The sequence below is a fragment of the Geospiza fortis genome, unplaced genomic scaffold (assembly GCF_000277835.1).
Source record: "Geospiza fortis unplaced genomic scaffold, GeoFor_1.0 scaffold172, whole genome shotgun sequence".
Lineage (NCBI taxonomy): Eukaryota > Metazoa > Chordata > Aves > Passeriformes > Thraupidae > Geospiza > Geospiza fortis.
This window is the reverse complement of record NW_005054309.1, coordinates 6,531,951-6,552,385: the sequence shown is the minus strand read 5'-3', so window position 1 is coordinate 6,552,385 and position 20,435 is coordinate 6,531,951. Positions and strand designations below refer to the sequence as shown.

The window sequence follows — 20,435 nt, the reverse complement described above, 5'->3', positions numbered from 1 at the left end:
CTTTATCCTAATTCACAGTGACTGGCACATATTTGGGTGACTGGAGCCTTTTTGTGCTCCCTCTGTGTGTACCCAGACTCTGCATTGATGCAGCATTTCCACTGATTGCTAAGGAAATTTGCTGTTTCAAACAGTCTGTAGAAAAGATGATCCCACATGCAATTCCAAAGAGAAGCTTAAGTCTTTTAGCTTTCCTAAATCCTGTTGGTGCTCTGGAAGATATTGCTTACATAAATATCACAGCTAATATTGTATTTTGTTGACAAAACTATTAACTTCACCCAAAATATGCTTAGCATCATCCCTTGTGCTCTCTGTTACAATGATTTAAAAAAAATAGTTTCTAAGGCTTAACGACATGTGATACTTGTTTTAATTGGAGATCAGATTTAATAAAATGCACTATTTGTTTCATTCAGTATTGCATGCACTTCCAAATTGTATTTTCTTCAGTAGCAAGACTCACAATAATGCACTTCTCCTCCTTTTTACCTTCTAACATACCCTAAGTGGCTCAGGTCTTAGAGTGATGGTTACTTGTAGAGTGAAGTTTTAATGCAAAGTAATTTACCGAAGCATCTAACCAAAATTCAGAAGTGAATGCTGTCCTAATTGTCCTTGTGTCTGCTCTGGAAGAAACTGACGGAGTTGATCTAAATTTAGGCATCTGTATTTTGGTTTAAAATGAGCTTCCTTGTGTATGGTTTTAATTGTGGTTGGGGCAGAGCTTGCAGGGTTGGGGTGTGTCTGCTCTGTGGCCATGGAGTTCTGGACACTGCTTGTGGGAATGTTTGCAGCCAGCAGAAAATGTGCAGAAAGAAAAGCCTGCAATGATTCCTCATTAAACAGAACAACTACTTCAAAATAACACCCACGTATGGATTTGCACTCGTACAATTCCAATCAGCTCATTAAAGTAAATGTGTGCAAAATCCAGAACTGGCTGTTTCAGTGTGCTGCTCTCAGGAAGAAATGCGCAGGAATTGTTGAGTCTTTTGCAGTCCTGTTTTTCTCTTTCTGCCAGAATTCTGCCTGCGGTGAAAGTGCCAGGGAATAGGCTCAGTATGGGCTGTAAATCTGAACCACTTTGGGGGTGAGTGGAAGGAGAAGTTGAAGAAGGGACACAATATTCATTAGGCTGCAGTGAAACACTCACTGGGTTCCTGCATTTGCTAAGTAAGGTAGATTTGTTTTCTGAAGGTTTCCAATAAAACACAAAAATTCAGTTTATCTTCAGTTTTCCCAAAACACAGTCTTTACAGATACCTCTGTTGTAGTGCCTGTTGCTTCAAGTATAGCTACAATTTTCCAATTATTTTTTCTTTTTGTTTCCTCTGTTCATACAATTTTGATTGTGGCTACACTGCAAAAGTTGTGGTTTGATGTTTTCTTTGTCCCCTGCTTAAAAAGTCTGACGCTGCTATGATTCAGCTTGATTGAATATATTTAGACTTTGAACCCCTTACTTTTTTTTTCATTGTGATATTTATCCTTTTTATATGCCAGTGAGTGTGTCATATGTGTTAATGTCACAGATTTTTAAGAAACATGGGGGTGAAATGTTGTGTCTGCATAGTCCACGTAGGTAGTTTGTTACCAAGAATACAAGTAGTCATGTCATGCTAGTAACAAATAGACCATCTGCCTCCCACAATTCCTCCAGCTACTTGATAGTTTAATAGATGACTTTGTCTTCATGGTAGATATAAGAAGCAGTGGAGATAATTTGACTTCTTTTCTGCAGTAGAGATAACTTGACTGTGTTCTGTCTATGGGTACCCAGTAAAAACCTGCTTCACTGATGAATCTCTGAATCCTGTTCTGTGTCCTCTTGTCTGTCTGTGACTTCTTAACAGACCACATCAAGAGCAAACTCAGATTGATATTTACAAAAAACAAGACCAGAAAAACGTGCAGAAATTGTCCATTGTTATATAACAATTCTGCTTTTACCCCCCCCCCAGTGATGTAATTGACTTTGCAGCTTTGGACTAGAGCACTTTTACTGTCTAGCAACAGCCACCCCACTCTGGCCTTTGGGTTGAACCATCATGAGACCACAACATCCATCTGTCCTGGCAGTGAGCAGTTCAGGTGATTGTGCATCAAATTGTGCTGAATTAGGGGACATTTTTCAACCTGAATTCCAATTCCTGAACATCTCCATATTGCTGTTGCCTTGGTCTTTTATTTGTGCTCTGTTCACTTAGAAATGGGCTTTGAAATTTTTGCTAGATCATAAGAGAGGCTGAAGGTGAATTAGACCGTGTAAGTGTTACTCCCTGAAACCAGCACCGGCTATTCTGGGGACACTTTGTGGGGTTTATTTTATTTTCAGCTAGAGAAGGGCCAGAAGTCTGCAATGGACAAGGAAATGTGGATAAATTTTGGGGCTTTGGGGGAAGTGAGGTACTCTTGGGCATGCCAGTGTCAACAGGGAATGTTGCATACAAAATGTGCCAAAGGAAGAGCTAGAGAAGGAACAGGTCAGGTCCCTTTCCTATCACTTTTCTAGAAATCTCAACCTTAGAAGGGACAGAAAGGACCTTTTTGTGTGGACCTGAAGTGGACTGTGCAGATGGTTTCAAGAGATTTTCTGTACTGGGAGGAAACCTACTGGATTCTCATTGCAAATGGAGTGATGATTCTGGAATCCAAACCTCTGATCAGCCCCAGACTTGACATCAGTAGAGGCTTAGAACTGACCAAGCAAATACTTTCAATTTTGCCTACTTTAAAAAGTTTATCCTTCTAGTGTCCCCACTGTGTACAGTGAAATCTGGTGTGAGGCAGATAGAACAATTCTGGAAGTCTAGCATTGAAGCTTAGTTGTCTTTTTGGGAACTTTTTAGTTTGGGGTGGGGGCAGGTGAATTCATGTTTAACAGTGGATTCTCAGCACTTTGGAAGTCTGACCTGTTTTATACAGTCCATGGAGATATATTCAGGACCATTCCCTCCTGAAGCAAAGGAGTGATGAGGTGATGAGGCCACTTTGAGGTCAGCAGAGCTGAAGGAGTTGATGAACTCACTGCAGAGGTGCAGAGTTGAAATCAAAATAAAGGACAGCAGAAGGATAATAATTGAGTTTTATGGAGGCAGACAATAATTGGATAGTAATCCTTCATTTTCAGTGCAAATGGCATATTCAGAATGGCCTTTTGTTGAATTTCTGCTTCAAGAGGAGTGGGGACAGGCTTGAAAGGGGCCAGAAGAGGTGAAGGAGGGCAGTTGGAGATATCAGGAGCAGTAGCTCTTAGGAAATGGATGAAAAGACTGAGGAAATTTGATTTTGAGAGAAGATCAGTTGAGGGAAAGCCATGAGAGCAATCCTTATGTATGTAAAAAAAAACTTGCAGAAAGAAAAAGATTAGTCTGTTCTCAACATGAGTGGGGGAAAGGAGAAAATGCAGCGTGTCTAAATACAGCAGGGTGATTATTTAGGATGGACAAGAGGTTTATATCTTTGGAAAAGGGCAGGAAAACAAATGCCTGGAGTGGCAGTGGGGTGAGCTGAGCCTGCCTCAAACCAAATGATCTCCTGTGGCCTCTTCCCAAGCCTGTCTTTATAAGATTTTATGCTTGCTCCTTTGGAGAGAGCTTTTAGTTTATCCACAAGCAGTTGGATTTGTGGTGCAGTGTAAATAACTTCAGGACAGTGTTTTGGTTATCAGTGCTGATTTCCTCAGCTGTATATTAGAGCTGAAGGGTCACTTGGAAGCTGTCAGTGTTTTCAGATAAAAACAAATGCATCTGAAACACAGTTCAGCTGGTGAGATGGAGATTATCAGAACTAAGCCATGTGATATGGCATTTGTGATAACACTCTGCTTACATAAGCATGTGGAGATGGTATTTTACCCTTTCTCCTTTTTTTTTCTTTTAATTTGCAGTCTTCATTTTAACCAATACATTCTACTGAACTTTTAAATATTTTTGTAAAATATGCAAGCTGACATATCAGCTAGGAATCTTTGCAGTTCTATTAGAATCACATTAGCAAATTAACATATGCTGATAAAAAAATGAAGCTGATAACAGGAAGGTTACATGGCATCATCTTGTGGCTGTCTTAGGTTTTCCTGTATATCATGTTAACTTCTTGAAATTCATTAAAGAAATTAAAGGTTTTTAGATCCTTTTCAAATTCTAAAAATTAAACATTTATTTTGGGATTTATCTAATTCTAAGTAATCCTCAATCTTTAAATAATGGGTAGCTTTTCTAAGCAATGCTAAGTTGTTGTGGTTTTGCTTGGAGGTTTTTTTTTGTTTGTTTGTTTGGGGTTTTTTGTTTGTTTTGTGGGGTTTTTGTTTGTTTGTTTTGTGGTCTTTTGTTGGGTTTTGTGGATTGGTTTTTTTTGACGTTAGCATGCCCTCTTCAATTCCTCCTTGTCCTTTGAGAATTGGGGAATTATTTAAAAGTTAGATCATACAGTTCCAATAAAGATGTGCAATGCCATCAGAATGACACATTCAGTGTAATTACTTCAGAGTTCACAGTGTAATCTAATGATTGGCCATTGAAAGGAATAAAATACTGCCAGTTGAGCAGTATTGAGATTTTTTTTTTTCATCCGCAGATTTTTCTGTATAAAAAGCAAGGTTTCAGGTTTTTGGTTGGTTTTTTTTTTGTGTGTGTGAATAGGTTTTCTGTATAGAAAAAGAACCATCCAGTGCTATTCACATCCACACAGAAATGGTCTCCTTGCTGGAAGTAAACCTAATTGTCTCCGACAGTAAAAGGAACCACTTGGACTTGATTATGCAGCTGGTCACATTTTATTGAGACACTGACATATTCCCTGTGGTCTGGGAAGAAAAGGAGATGATATGGTTGTGAAGTTTTGCTGGGTCAGTGCTCTGCCAGTGAATGCAGGGTTATATGCAAACATTTCAAGGTGAGGGATTGTCTTTTCCCCGTCCTCCTTCCGCTGTGGCTCGACATCGCCCTCGGCGCTGTAACCCGCTGGAAAATGCAGGGCGCAGCTGTTTGGAGCTGCTGCTTGCCTTCCATTAGGAGAAAATAGAGTAAAACTCCTCATTAAATAATCAGATCTATAAGCTCCGAATAAAATTATCTATTCCCTTTGCTGTGTATAAAACAGAGGCTAAGGTATCCTTGTATGCCCAAAAGAAAGGTTTAGGTTAAAGCATGCAGCTTATTTAAAATGTGTTAGATGGAATTGCACAAAGATTCAGTTTGTGATGTTATGCATGCTCACTATCATCTGTACCATAGAGGAAAACCTGTCTCTTGTGACTGAAATTTAACAACTGTGAAAGTTAATAAGAAAACTGTAGTTATGGGCATGTTACTGATAGTGAAAGAAAATGGCATAATTGTGAGAGATCATCTTTCAAACAAGAGTTCCTTTAATAATAATAAAAGAGGTTTCCTGTGTAGATATCTTCATTGTGTACGTATTTTGAAAGAGTTTTTTTTTACCAGCTCATCTGTTGAAAGCTATTTATTGTAGTAAATAGAATAAATGTATGAGGAGTAGATCAGTCCAGTTTATGGTAAGCATTTGAAGTTTTGTGTTAGGGAAAAGCAAGGTCTCCATGCTTTGCTAAAAGGAAAGTGTGTCATTCTTGCAACCAAAGGGAGCAGTTGAATGTGGCAGTGACTTCTTTAGAGCTGAAGTGCACAATGTAAAAGTTATTTTCTCTCTCTTCTTTCTGTGGAATTTAGTGTTAGGATCTGATAAAATAGTCAATTTGAGAGACTGGAGCTGCCATTCTCCATGTTAAGGGTTCTGTGGTTAATTTACTATTGTTAAAATGGATAGTGATAACCATCTGTGGGTTGTTTGTTTGGGGTTTTTTTATGTTGTTGGGGTTTGTTTGTTTCTTTCTTTCTGTGATAACTGAAGCCACAAGTGTAAATAGCCAACCTGGTTTCTGTTCCTAGCTCTGTCTCTGCCTACCTGTCCCCCCTTGAGTGATTTGCTCATCTCGTATTGGCCCTCTAATGTTCTAAAGTATTTGGAAGATTTGGATGCTGGCTAAATGTCACATAAAAAGCTTTGGAAGGCTCACCTATGGCCAGTTCATGACTTTGCAATGTTTAGTGTAGGGGAACAAAGAATTGCTTGTTTTCCAATAAACTGTGGAGTCAGAGAGTGAATCAGTCATTTTTCAATGCCTTCCACCATCTGCCTTGAATGCAAGTTTGGCTTGGATCATGGTGTTGGAAAGTGAGATTTGCACTGTCCCCATGAGTTTTATTTAAAAAGGTATAAAGGCATTTGACTGATGTGATGGGTTGGAGCAATAAACTTGGTAGTCCTGCAGTGAAAAAGCATAAATGTACAAAAGAGTTAAGCTTGGGAGCCAGCAGGGGCTGAGATCTGAGAGTGTTCTTCAATCCCATGGCAAAGAACTTCTCAGGAAAAAGAGAGGTTTGCCCTGGAGCAGTTCTGCATGAATTTATACCACGATAGGAGAAGATACATATGGTCAGGTACCCCTGTGAAAGTCTAATACCCAGGTGGACTTAAACACAGTGCAAAAATACTATAAAGTTTTGTTTAAAAGTATTTCTCTGTTTTCTCTTAGTATGGCTTTCTAAAGAGAGAGCTTATGACCCTTTTATTGGAAATACCTGAAAGCCACAGTACATATAATATTTTTTAAAAAATAAAAATTACAAAGTGTTTTTTTATTTTTGCTAGAGAACTGCACAACCAAATCTAGAGCTGGCATTCTGTTTTCTGACATTCCTTATTTTTTATGATTTCATGAATTGAATTTGTTCTGTGTCTGTGAGAATAAAAGCTGCCATAAATCACAGTCCTTTTTGTTAAAAGCCTGAATTGTACTTCTTTATGTTAAAGCATGTTAAAATGTATATTGTAAAATATGTAAAATTTGTGGTGCAGCTCTGTAAATATTCCCTTAGACAGCATAAGTAGTACGTTGTTGCCCAAGAAGGAAAAGGGGTTAATTGTTATTATTGTTGTTGTTGTTGTTGTTGTTAGAAATATACCCAGAGTATCCAGAATGTATGAAGACTAATGGTAGATGTGACAGGACATTTCATAGATCAGCTTTCTGCAGCAGGTGCTGGTGACCTTGCAATGTAACCTGAAGAACCTGAGGTGCTTCAGGATCCTGCATGCGCCTCTTTGCACTGTGAGCATGTTTCTCTCACCTCCTGAAAAATATTTATCCTCTCTTGGACCTGAATTTATTTATTTCTGTATTTTGGGAGCAGCAAATTTGTGCCCATCAGTTCAAACCATGGGAAATCCAACCGGGCAGGTTGGAGACCAGCCCAGAGGAGTGCCCTAATTAACAGGAACATGTAATTAAAATTGAAGCAGATGTGGCTTGGGCAGGTGGTGTTTCCTGTGTGTGCACACTGTGTGTGATGGACACAAATAACTCCTCTTTCTGCAAGTGTGGGAAATGCTGCTGGTGCATCTGCTGAGCAGTTGGTGTGTGTGAGTACCACAGCTCGGCTCTTAATGGACTGAAACGAGCTCTGAAATCCTCAACATATGAAAACATCTTTAAAACTCAGCCTGGACAAAGTTTGAAGTTAAAAAAAATATATATATTTGCATGAGAGGCTATAAATGTAATAACTCCATGTGATGCATTTCCTGCATTCTTCTGTGATTATCTGCCACTAGTTACTGTTGGGAGCATCGTGTTAGACAAGAGAACACTTTGATCTGATGCAGCTTTACAAAATATGAGCAGTCATTGCAACTCACAGGATCTGAGAGCAGCTACTCAGCTGAAAAATCAATCTGTAAAAATTCCAAAATGCCATTTGTTGTTAGCTGTTACCTAAAAAGTTGCTTTATGAACAGTTTTGGTGAACTGGAAGAAAACAGTGGAAATTTACAGTCAAAATATGGGAATAAGGCACTTAAACATCTAACTCTGCAAAACTGGAATTCAGATTATTTTTTCATAGTAGGCCAGGAAGTGTAGGCTGTTCCCCATGCTCAGTACAGGTGGTAAATCCGAAAAGAAAAAAACTGACCAAACCAACCACACTTGAAGTTTTACGTATTTGTGGGGAATTTTTGTCCCTGTAGATCTTTCAGATTGAATCTGTAGAATCCTTCTGCAATTCCATTTTTTTTTCTTGGGGTTTTATAGCAATTTAATAGGATTGTCTGAGAAGTAATTGTGTTATACAGTTAAATGATTCCATCTCTTGGCTGTTAGAGTGACCTGTTGTAATTTTTCAGTGTCTGTTGAGTGGTGGTTCAGTGTCCCAGCTGGCTTATTTGCAATACCTTGTTCTCTCCTTTGGCAAGCTGTGCCTAAAGGTGCTGTTCTAGCAAATGACTTTCCATTAAGGCACGGCAGGTCTGTGTTCCCCATGGTTACCAAATTGAAAATTAAATTTGTATATTTTGTGTGTGTGTTCATTTATCTTCTATAATCTTCTGGTGAAGAGTAGCCTTTTGGTGCTGCAGAGGCCGCAGAACCCCTGGCATTATTACAGATGTATTTTCAACATATTTATAATTATTCTTCTAGGTTAAGGACTTTGAATCTTCAGCAGTGGTGATCTTTTCATCACATCAAAGTTGGAAATCTCAAGTGAAGTAGGGTGAACTTTCTGGGTTTTAAGTGCAATTTTACCTGGTTTTTTTCTGAGTTCAGGAACTGAGCCTTTTGAGATGGAGGAGAATGCTCAAGAACTGAGTTTGTCGTGTTCTGATGTACATTAGTTCCATACTGCTCTGTATTAGAAAGTAAAGGTCAGGAATTTATGGAAATCTCTGAGAACATCCTATAAAGGCACAGGAGTGTTCAGACTGGCATTATCACATTTATTAGTGTTGATTCTGATTTGAGACCAAATCTTCAGTCTGTGGTGGCTTCACTTCACTGGATTATGTACATTTACAGCAACAGAGATGTGCCCATAAACTTTGTTGTTATTCCCATTGAATGAACCTGAAAAAATGCCTGAATAAAGTATCTTTTTAATGTGACCAAAGGGAGTCAAAAATTTGGCTGAAGTTTTCCGAGGCAGTGCTGTGAATGGAAATTGGCAATTGCATTGGTATTGGTTCCTTCTGAGCATGCAGCTGCTTGGGGAGCTGAGAACATCCTCACCCTGAGGGGCTGCTCCTCCCCACTGCTGAAATCCACTGCTGGAACTCTCTGAGCCCTGCAAGTTCTAGGAATTAAATAATTTGAGCATTTGGAAAGAAGAACTGTTAAGTGCATGTAAAGTGTTGATACTCTTCCAGGCTGAACTGCCAAACTTGACAATTTTCTGACTTTGACTGGGTTTAGGAAATACTGGTTTTGCATATTTTACTTGTTATGCAATTTGTATGTGAAAAAAATAATGACTTCCATTACCTCTAACCAATTTAAGTTCATGCAGTCAGCATCAAAGGCAAATGCAAGTCAGCTATTGTAATAGGTCTGGGAAGAAAAAATCTTTCTGGTGTTGTTCATAAGATTTATCAAAGTAGTCTAATATGTGCTGATTTATTGTAAAATATGTATGGTCATAATCTGCAATTTGATTTTAACATGCTATAAAGACATTATGGAGTAAATAGTGAATGGGATCATTTCTGTAACTTAATCAGAAATGTTGTCACAAAAGTTTCAAAGACATGTTGATTTAATTTTGAAGGGGAAAGTAACTTCTATTAGTAAGGGAGCAATTTGCTTTTTGTATCTTCCTCTTTTAATGCTTAATTCCTTTTATTGTGACTGAATACTTCTGGTTACAATGTGCCATAACCCTATTGGCCTGGGATAAGTTTCTTTAATTATTTATTCTATTAGTGTTTCTATCACATGAGGGAAATGCAGATATTCCATTAATGATTGTGTTAATCAAACAACTTTCTGTATTTCTGCACTGCCCAAGTTTATGTCATTACATTAGCAGGCACAGGAGATGAAATTGGAAACTTGTAATATACTGCAGATTGGATTAAGTCATTTGTGTGGTGTAGACTGCTTGAAGACTTATTTTAGATAATTTAAAAACATTAAATCTGCAAGACAGTTATTGTTCCTGACAGGATCCCTGAAGTCTCAACATAAGGCCAGTGTTGTTGTAAAGATTTTGAACTTTGTGTGTGAATAGCCTTGCTGGAGCAATGCAGCTTGGGATACAGCATATTGCTTTGAACAAATATATTTTATAAAAAACCAAATTTATACAAAAATATGTCTGTTTAAAAAAAGCCTTTTGCATGTTGGAATAATCATTCTGCCCATGTAATGTGATGATGGGCATCAGGCATTTCAATGGAGAAGGTAATTTTTGAGCCATTTCTAGGTGTAATAGATGTTACAATTTTACTTTCTGCCCTTTTAAGGCCTTGATGTTATCTAGGCAGTAAATGTTCATTTTTCAAATGTTCAACCACAAGATGGGTGGAGAAGGGAGCCCTTGTGCTTGACTTCCATCGTAAGCTTTGCTTGCTGGGGCTCTCCCTTGGGGCAGTGCAGACCCTTCTAGAAGCAGTGCCAGTACCTTTAGCCAGGAGCTTCCCACCTGCAACACTGCAGCTGGTTTTGGATATTGCAGGGGTACCTGGAAAGAACCTGGTGGGATTCTCAGATACCTACTGCTTGCTCAAAAATACTATAAATTATTCAGCTGTTTATTTTTGATGTGTGCAAGACAGCCAGGGTGTTTTTTGAAGTTCTGTTGGGGACCTTAAAGCAGTTAGGTTTAGTGGCCTTTTTGTGAAGAGAAGGTTGTGGCCAAGACTTTCAGGCAGCGTCAGTATCTCTGTGCTTGGAAATCATACATCTGTGATCCTTAATCTTCTTTTCAGTCCTGAGAGCTTTGTAGACACACACACACACACACACAAAAAAAAAAAAAAAAAAAAAAAAAAAAAAAACCAAAAACCAAAAAAAACCCAACTTCACAGAATTCAGCAAATACTCCATACGATTTTTGTGCTGCACGTGGGTAGTGCTTTTTATTTGAGTAATAAATTTTATTTCTGTCTTTCTTTGCTTACATGACTGCTTGCCTGCATAAATAGGGGAAACCTTCAGTTGCTCCTTCAGCAGTCCCATCCTCTGAACTTATCATGGCAATAATTTCAGCATCTGGAATCCTTTGGCATGTGCTGGGGAGGAGGGTGGTCCTTTGGTGCCTTCATCCTGTGCCCCCTGTGCCAGCCAGTATTGAAAGTGATGCCAGCCCAGACCAACCTGTATGAGTTCTCACTGACCATCAGTGGATACTGCCAAAATAATTCCCATGTTTGCCTCTTATACTGTCCAAGCTGGTGGCTCAGGTAATCCTTCAGTGCAGGTAGGAAATGTGAAGAACCTGCTGACAGTGAGCACAACATCTGGGGGAACAGTTCCATTCTGCTTAGTGAATTTGCTTTCCTTGATGAATTTAAGCCAAACATGTAATTATAACTATATAATTACAACTAATTTTTAGCTTCATGCCTTCCCTGACATCCCTGAGATGTTACTTCAGACTGGCTTCTTCATGTTTAAAGATTGGTTAAGTTTATGCTCTTTTAGAAATTTGATAAGCAAATGATGTGTGAATTTTGAAACAGTTACTGTGATAATATCTGTAGGATTCTTTATTTCATTTGGGTATGTTTCCTATACATGCATTTTTTCTTACTTTTATTTCCCAAAAAACAGTTGCCTTTGTCTCATACTTAGTAAGAAAATATGAAAGTTGTATATTTTTTTTGCATGTTTGATGATATGTTTTTAATAAAGTCATGCGCTGATGCATCCTAAGCTACAAGAGTCCTGAAGGGAAATAAACTAAACTTTACTTGTGTGGGGTTTTTTTCAGAGATTTGTTAGAGTTCCCCAGAGGGGATGATGATGCAGACCTTGCAGTGAAAATCCAGGGTCAGTGGCGTTCCCAAGGCCTGGAGGATGTCCGGCTGGTGAATTACTCCGTTCTGCTTGACCTGCCAGGCCCTGCTTCAAACACAGTAACTCTGCAAAACAGCGGGGAATGCTTTTATCCAAGTGGACAACAGTGCAGCACAGACCCCAAAACACTTCACAGCCAGGACCTCCTGTACTCGTACGCAGCTTATTCTGCCAAAGGAACTCTTGAGGTAACGTGGCCATTCGTCTCTGTCACTTGTGGTGAAATAGAGTTAGGAAACAATAGCTTTTACTGAGCCTAACTGGAAAATTACACATAGAATCACAGAATTATTTAGGCAGGAAAAGACCTCTAAGATCATCGAATCCAATTGAAAATATGCTGAAATGCCTAACCTTAAAATAAGCATATTTATGTGAATTATGATGTGGCCAATTGTACTTATCTTAATTAACCTTACAACCTTATATCTATGAATACTTCATAGGAGATAGATATAGATATACACTCACATATATCTATGTGAATCTGATTATACAATGTCCATAATTTTTTAAGTATCTGTTTATGAATTGGCACATTTTGCTTGTGTGTAAAAATATGGAAGCTGTGTCTAGAGTTTCACTTTATCCTTGCTGATGTATGAGTGCTACTGGTTTGAGGGATGCTTGTAGGAAGGATGAGGCTGGTGGGAGTGCTGGGCTAATACTTGGAGCCTCTGAATTATGGTTGTGGATCTCACATAGTTTCTTCTGTGACAATTCAGTTGACATATCTGCTCTGTTTCCTCTTGAAAACACCGATTTGTAGTTTTATCTTACTGCAGTTACTCTAGGAAGTTTTGTCAGCAAAAAGATTCTACCTATTTGGATGTGTTACTTGCCAAGTGAAATAAGATCTTGGATTATCTTGTTTTTTGCTGTGTACTGTCTTCCCTGTCTGTTTTCCTTGAGCTTCTGACTAAATATTTTGAGAGTGCACAATGGAGCCATGATTTCTGTTTACCTTCCTAGCTGAGATAGTATAAATCTTAAAAAATATTTCCGAAATATAAAAATTGCAATTTCACTGCTAATTGCATTATTGTCATCTTCCTCCTTTCAAAAATATTGTATTATTCCACTGGAGCTGAGGGTTTCTATCTTGCTTTCTGTCTTATTTAAAAGACATGTTTGTTCATGGCTTAGAACACTTACAGACTAGAAGGGAACAGATTGTGGACATCTTAATATTTAAACATGCCTACTGTCCATGCTGAGTCTTGTCAGCCTAGTTCTGGGGCTCTGTCCAGTTCAAATTTGTTGCTGAGAAGCAAAATGAGGTAGGCAAGAAGAGGTCCTAACTTGCATGATACATGCTTTAACTTTTCCATGTGATAATGAATGTGGTTGCCTTCTCATATCACTTAAAAACTCCATATTTAATATTATTTTCTCATTGTAACTTAGTAAGAGTACCTGTAATCAGGGAGAGGAATGGTTGTGACCTTTGAGGTTTTATTTCATGAATGTCAATGCAGCGCTAACAAATTCATCAGATTGAAGGAAATCCAATGTTCCGGGAAAAACTGCTGCTGTTATTCCCAGCAGCACGGGCTCCACTCTCCATTATGTTCCAGGGCAGTTTGCTCTTATGAGTTCAGCACAAATGAGGATCACACACACCATCCTCATCACAGGGGCTGGACCTTGGCTTTGGCAAATCTCCAGCCTTGCACTGGAGCCAAAGAATGACTCTCTGCATGGTTTTACAGGCAGTCCTTTGAGATACCTCAGCACCCTTACAAAACTTGAGATGTGTTCTTCAAAAAGCCTACCTGAAATGTCCTTGGATCAGGAGCTTTTGCCTAAAAGGGAAATTTTCCTATTTGTTTAGGCTACAGGTAAGTTGGTATTGATCTAACCTTCCTGACTTTCAATCCTACACACTAATCTCTACTATTTAAACTAATGGAAGTAGAAAAACTTTAAATGAGAAGTAGCAGGTGGTGGCTGTTGCTGGGCTCAGCCATCAGAAAGTGACTTGATTGCTTGCAGTGGAGCTACAAGTCGCGTATTTTGGATATCCTGCAGTGGTTTGTGATTGCAAAATCATGAGGGTTTTCCTGTGAACAGGTATTTTTATAACAGCTACTCATAACCTGAATAATTTTCTTTCAAATGTGGCACATCCTTAGCAGAAAATTCGTATTATGTGTCACTTAATCAGGCTGAATTGCTAATACTGCCTCGATGCTGCTGCTTCATTGTATCTCATTTGTCTGTTTGGTTTGCTAGAAGTTGAAGCAAATAAAACCATTAAGCTACTGCAGTCTGGCTACCAGCAGAGCTACAGCTCCACTTTGATGTTGACAAGGTTATTTGTAGAACAGCAAGACTCATTTTCTTTGACCACCTGTCATGTCCATTCATCATACGGCCATTGTGTATGAGCCATCCAATTTGTGCTTTCTGGTAACAGTCTAAACAGCATTTGTGAGTAAAAATGTGAGCATTTGTGATCTGAAATCTACTTCACAAACCTACTTAGTGCCACTGTGATGGATGGTGCACTTTACTAGTTCTCTGTATTTCATTGGGCTGTGAAAAGGTGACAGTGTTTACCCATCATGGTGACAGGCAGGGCAGCTTACAGTTCTGGAGAGGGCTGTCGAGTCACTTTTGAAATAGATATTGCAGCAGTTATGTAAATAATATATTGTAGGCTAGGTCAGCCTAAGGAAAGAATGACATACCTGAAATATATTTTTATTAAAACTTAAATATCAGCCACCTTTTATAGAGCTTAAACCTTTTGTCTGCTTGATAAAAACAGGAAAGCTGCTCTGGCCAGCAGAGTGCACATATAAATGGAAATTACATTGCTTCAAATTTATGCATTAAAGCAAAATGCATTGTCAGACAGTATCCAGCCAGTCTCCAAGTGAGGGTGGTGTGGTGAATCCGAATGTGCTGCTCCTGCCTCCTGGAGCTTTGGGATCCAGGAGCTGTGGGGGTGCTCTGTCCCTGGGGAGTGGAGGGGGCTGAGATGGGGAACATCACCAGGAGCTGATGAGAGAGGGCTCAAACCCCCGAAATCTGGTGTCCCCCTTCAGTTCCACTCTGTTAAATGGTGTTAGTAGCCCATGTGTGACAGGGTGTGGTGATCCCTGAATGCACCAGAGGAGAATATATTCTCCTTTGGGGTATATTTGGCTTTGGGATATATTTTGGGCTTGCAGGAGCCTGGGTGGCACTCAGGGCGCACTGAACAGTTGGTTTCAGTCAGTTCTGCTGAGTGCAGCAGCTTCTGGAATAAACACATGTCCAAAATGTTTGTCTGCTCCCTCCACTGTTTCTTTAGCAACTGGAAATAGTCCTAGCAGATGTAATGGTTGGTGTGTGGGAATAACATTCAAGGACAGCCTAATTAAAGCAAAATGTAAATGGTATTTGCTTTGTATACATGCATTTTCTGAAATTATGTCTGTGTGACCTGAAGTTTTCCTCACTTTCCTTTCACCTTCAATTTATTCACTCTTTACTTTATGAAGTGTTAAGGAACTTTTGGCAATCCTAAGTCTGCTTTCATGCTTTGAACTTGGTGTCTTGGTGTCCCCTGTTGTGTGGCATTGTCTCATGATTCACTACTCTGCCTCTTTTGGAATAACGCACCAAATCCCTGTTGGTTCCTTTGCTGCCCCTCTCTTCTGGTTTGGGCTTTGTTTCCATCCTCGTGGATGTTCTCAGCAAGCCCAGCAAAACATCCTGTTTCTTTCATGGTGCTTTCATGTACTGAAAGGACTGTTTTGGTTCAGGAGCCAGGAGAGGATACAAGCGTAGAAGTACTGGCATGTTCTTGAAATGGAGATGCACATGCAGGCAGGAAATATTTGAGGGGTTATGGACAGAAATGAGTTGTGCTCATCTCCAAGGCAGTTCTCCCAACACCTGACTATGTCTATTTTGTATTTTGGCTACTGCTGTGTCCCTGTCCCCTGGCTGCTTTGACTCCTCTGTTGTGTCACCTCACTTCCCTGCCATCATCCACACTCCCAGTTCCTATTGGTTTCTCTGATGATGATCTGAGGCATTTATACTCAATCAGCCAGGGGTATCTTTGATGAGTTTTGGAGGGGCTGCAGGGAGCAGACAAGTGGGAATGCTGCCTGCCTGCCTCTACCCACACCATGCAGAAGAGATTTGCTGCATCTGCTGGTCACGTCTCAGTCTGCTCCAGTTCGTTTGTTTTGGTGACATTTTCTCAGCTAAATGAGAGCCCACCACAGAGATTAATGCAACCTGAAGCAATCTGGGATGTACAAGCCCATCTGTTAAGCTCACTCAGTCATCTTCCCATCATTCTTCAATCTTGGCAAGAGGGGAATAAGGGAAGCAGGACTCTGATTTGGCTGTCAGATCCTCTTTCACAAGGAAGGGAGTTTGCCCACTTCTTATCCAGTATCCCATTTTCTTTTGGCTGTCTTTAGATGCCTCCTTTCCCCATCCATCCCCTTTTTTCCCAGGTTCTTTGCAGGAAGATGGGAGTCTTCCTTTCCTCCACTTGCCTGTTCCTCTAACCTTTCCCACTCCTGCCAGGAGTGTGTCCTACAGTCCCACTTGTGTGTCCTACAGTCCCCTCCCCTCCCTACTCAGGCTTACAGCCCTGTTTGCTGCTGCTACTGGCAGCTCTCTTTATTTCCTGCTCTGCACCAAAAGGTCTGGAATTCCTCTGGAGGGGACGGTGCATCAGGAAGTCCTTGACCCCAAAGCTTGCTTTCATTTGATTCGGTTTCATTGTGCTGGAAATGTGATTAGTGCACCCTTATTATCTTTTCTCTTCCCTCCAGCTAATCAGTGGTAATTTCCTTAACCATATTTCAGAATTAAGATTGGTGTCAGCGGGTTGGTTTTAGAAAATTTTAAAATCTTCCCAGGTTATTTTTATCCCCAGGCAGAATTTCTAAATGAGCCTTCTGCAGCATGCTCACTAGTGCATCTTGAATTCCAAAGGCAGAGAGCGCGTTTAATTTGGGTTAAATAATCGCAGCATCTCTTCCTAAGTCTTTCAGTCATTTTTGATGGCACATTGGTGCAAAATACCAAGCTAGAGGGAATCTTGATACATGTGTGCATTTAATTCTTTTAGGCATGCCAAATTTAGTTCATTATTATCTTTATTAACATTTTTGAAGATTTCTTCTCTGAAGAGACATGCACTAGCTAAAATGAATCCCTAGCAACTGAAATCAGTTTTGCAGATGGTTAGGGCTATAGGTTGAATAACACATACACACAAATGAGAAAAATCATGTGATTTTTTTTGGTAACATTTAGAAGTTTTAGTGCAGCTTTATTTATCTTTTATTTATAGAAGAGTTTCTCCGAAACCTCTTCCACAAATAATCATAATTTAGACCACTGCTCTGCATACCAAGTAGGCACAGCAATTTTCCAAGACAATCTCACTAAGAATATGGATTTTAGAATAGACTTGACCTTTAAGCAGAAAACAACATTCAACATTAACTACAGCATAGCTGCCACTCCGTTATAATTACATATAGAAAGCTGTGAAATGCAATGTGAAGGTTATATAATTTAAAATTGCAGGCAAGGGCTCCAAAAGCGATCACTGAAGAGATGTCCTGCAGAACATCCTGTCAGTTTTCTGGCATATATCACATAACCATTAATAAATAAAGTTGTACAGTTCTCTAAAAATAATAGTAGTTCATCGTGCTCAAAGCCCATATTAATATTGCTGGGAGATTTTTGTGTCATTGAAGGCAGGGGTTTCAAAGATGCAAATGCTGCTGCTGCAGAGCCTTTTGCTGTTTTATAATTGCAAGTCAATGCTGTCCTGATGTTGTACTTATAAAATATTAGTAATGGCATTTTAGTAATCATACCATTAATAATAAATGAGATTTTTTTAAATGATAAAAAAGCAAAAGGTGAGGCATCTTGGTATCTCGAGACATAACAGATCACTGAGCACTTCCATGCCACTGCACAGAATCAGCTGAAGGCATTTCTTAGTGAAGCCTCTGTACAATATTAGAGAGGGAGCAATGTTGAACCATAACAATTATTTATATTCCAACTACATGGTAAAAGCTAACGGGTGCAAACCCTGAGGGCTTAGGAGGAGTATTTGGTGCCTGTTTTAGGTTTTAGTGCAAGCAGAATTCCTGTGGAAATAAATGAGAATTACATCATTTCTAAGCAGAGTTAATTTTGTCTGTTAGCAGTCAGTATGAGAGAACAGCAGTGAAATCTGTGCAATTGAATGGGTCTCCAAAGAGGATTTTTCTCTTTAATCTTTATGGTATAATCAGGGCCACTGAGTTGGCATCACCTCTGCAGTCCAGTGGATACCTGGGTCGGTGCCCACCCAGTCAGGATTTTTTCCACCCCACTCTTCATTCACTCTTTATTAATGGTGTTTGGTTCAAACGTCAATACAAATGTACTCAGGTCAAGTGGAAACCTTTCTGCCCAATCCCAAGTCATGTTTTTCTTTTTCTCTTCTCTCTCTGTAACTTCTGAAGAAGTTACAGAGAGAGAAGATGGCACTTCTTTTCAAGTGCCATCTTCTCTCTCTCTGTAACTTCTTCTGAACCTACCAATAACATACCTGTGCTTTCATCTCTGTTTAAGTTTGTACAGCAATATTCTACTCAGAGGAGGAATTTTCAAGTAAAAAGCTTCTTGTCCTCTGAGCTCTTGGGATTGGGTTTTAGGGATCTTTTCCTTTTAAATTTCTTCAGTATTCTGGAGGTTTAAAGCTGTCTCAAAGGAATCCTGCTTGCGCTGTAAAAAACAAAAATTTCCTTCAACAGAGGGACTATTAAATATCAGCTTTTAAAAAATTGCTGCTATGAGAAAAACATCATAAGAAACAACTATAACTGATAAAAGAACAAGAACAAAATATTTTTGTATTTATATAATACTCAATACTTGTCCCTAAAACTACTTACATAACTTTATTGTTTAAAACAAATGTAGTTTCATGCATGAACAATAAAGAACTGCTTAAAATGCTGCTCAGTTCTCTGGTAGTTATGAGTGACTGTAAAATAGAATATTGGTTAAACTATTGCTGCTTCTCATTTTTTTAAGTTAGTTTTTCAGGAAGAGAAGCAAGTCCTAAAATCTCTTCAGGAACATTAGCAATAGAAAAGCATCTGTAGTTGAAGGCAGATTCCATTTTAGCGAGCATAAACATTATGTGTGTGGGAGCAGCATGGGCACAGGGCTCTGACCCTGGCAGGCTCTGGCATTAGGAACCCATGACAATATGGGTTACCATTGCTGTAATCAAATAGTTTTTTAAAAGGCAAAAATCACTCTTCTGCTATACTTCACTTGATTATTTTTTAAATTGGAGGAAACAAAAATCTAAATATGGTGGTGCCTTGTGAATTAAAGCTGGCAGCTGAAAATAATCACCAGCAGTTATTTTAATTTTCAATGGAGTGTGATAAATCTTGAAGCCTCAGCAGTGTTTTATCTTAGGGGTTCTCTCTACCTACCAGAACAGCTACTACAATCAGCATTAGACAACATTTTGTCAAAATCTTAAAACTTACTTTCTTCTCATGTAGTAATATGAGTTCATTGGATGCTTTTTTGTGGGAGCCTCTGTCTCCTTGTTAAAATATTTTTTATTATTTTGAAATGAAAGTAGCACTGAAAATCCAAAACAAGTCTGAAGATTCCTTATCTCTGTTAGGATGTGGTGATATAAAGTCTAAATATCTTCTAAGATGAGCACATGAAAGAGTGGGAATAAGTTCTCACTTAAAAAAAAAAAAAGGATCTTTGAGAGGTTTTAAATGTAACCCACACTAAGGATAAAGCTGTCATTAAAGAATAATTTGGTGAGAACTGCAGCGTGTCTGACTTCTTTGTTAAAAAACTTTGGTATTAAAGAGCAAAGGATGTACCTCTCTGGAGAGTGCTTTGAGGAATGCTCTAAATCTGGACACAGCCTTGGTAGTAGGAAAGACCAAAAAAAGAAGAAGATGACTCTCAGAGAAAATCCTTTGAAGCAAATACCTTTTGAAACCTTTCAGAGCAGGTCGGAAAAAAAAAAAGTGATGCTGTGATACAGCTGGTTGAAATATATATATATATATATATATATGTATGTAAGAACTGAAATCTTAAAAATGTGAAGAATAATGAAATACAGCATTTAAGCCTCCACCTACCAACTGCAATCCCAGGAGAGAAGTATCTCTTTTCAAATAAATAAATAAAAAATGCTGCAAAGTAAATAAAGCTGAAAATGCATTGGTCTTCTCTCTTAGACATCCTTAGGTTTTTATTCTGTCTGATGTGCTGTCTCTCCCACTAAATAGAAATAAATCTCATGTCTAACCTCATGAAATGAATATTAGTTACAGTGTTTATCTCATTAATTTAGAGGGCCTTAATGTGAATTAATTCTGAGCTCTATCAGTTTTATTCTCACAATTATTTCTGGTGTTCCTGAGCTCTGCAGTTCAAAGGGAAGGTGCCTCATCAATCACCAGGCTGTGACTGGCCCAAGAGCAGGTGTGCGTGAGAAAGAAGGTGCTTCAAGGAATTTATCTTCCTTCCACTGAGTTAT

At 39.0% G+C, this 20,435-nt stretch overlaps 1 protein-coding gene across 3 annotated transcripts in view; it reads left to right on the top strand.

Moving 5' to 3' along the window:
• Nucleotides 1-20,435, top strand: part of NAALADL2 (N-acetylated alpha-linked acidic dipeptidase like 2) — a 421,140-nt gene that overhangs the window by 235,282 nt on the left and 165,423 nt on the right. For all 3 annotated transcript variants that reach the window (XM_031055528.1, XM_031055527.1, XM_031055530.1), the window contains one exon: nt 11,790-12,063. In XM_031055528.1, the coding sequence (XP_030911388.1) occupies nt 11,790-12,063 (274 nt within the window). The remainder of the gene's footprint in view (nt 1-11,789; nt 12,064-20,435) is intronic.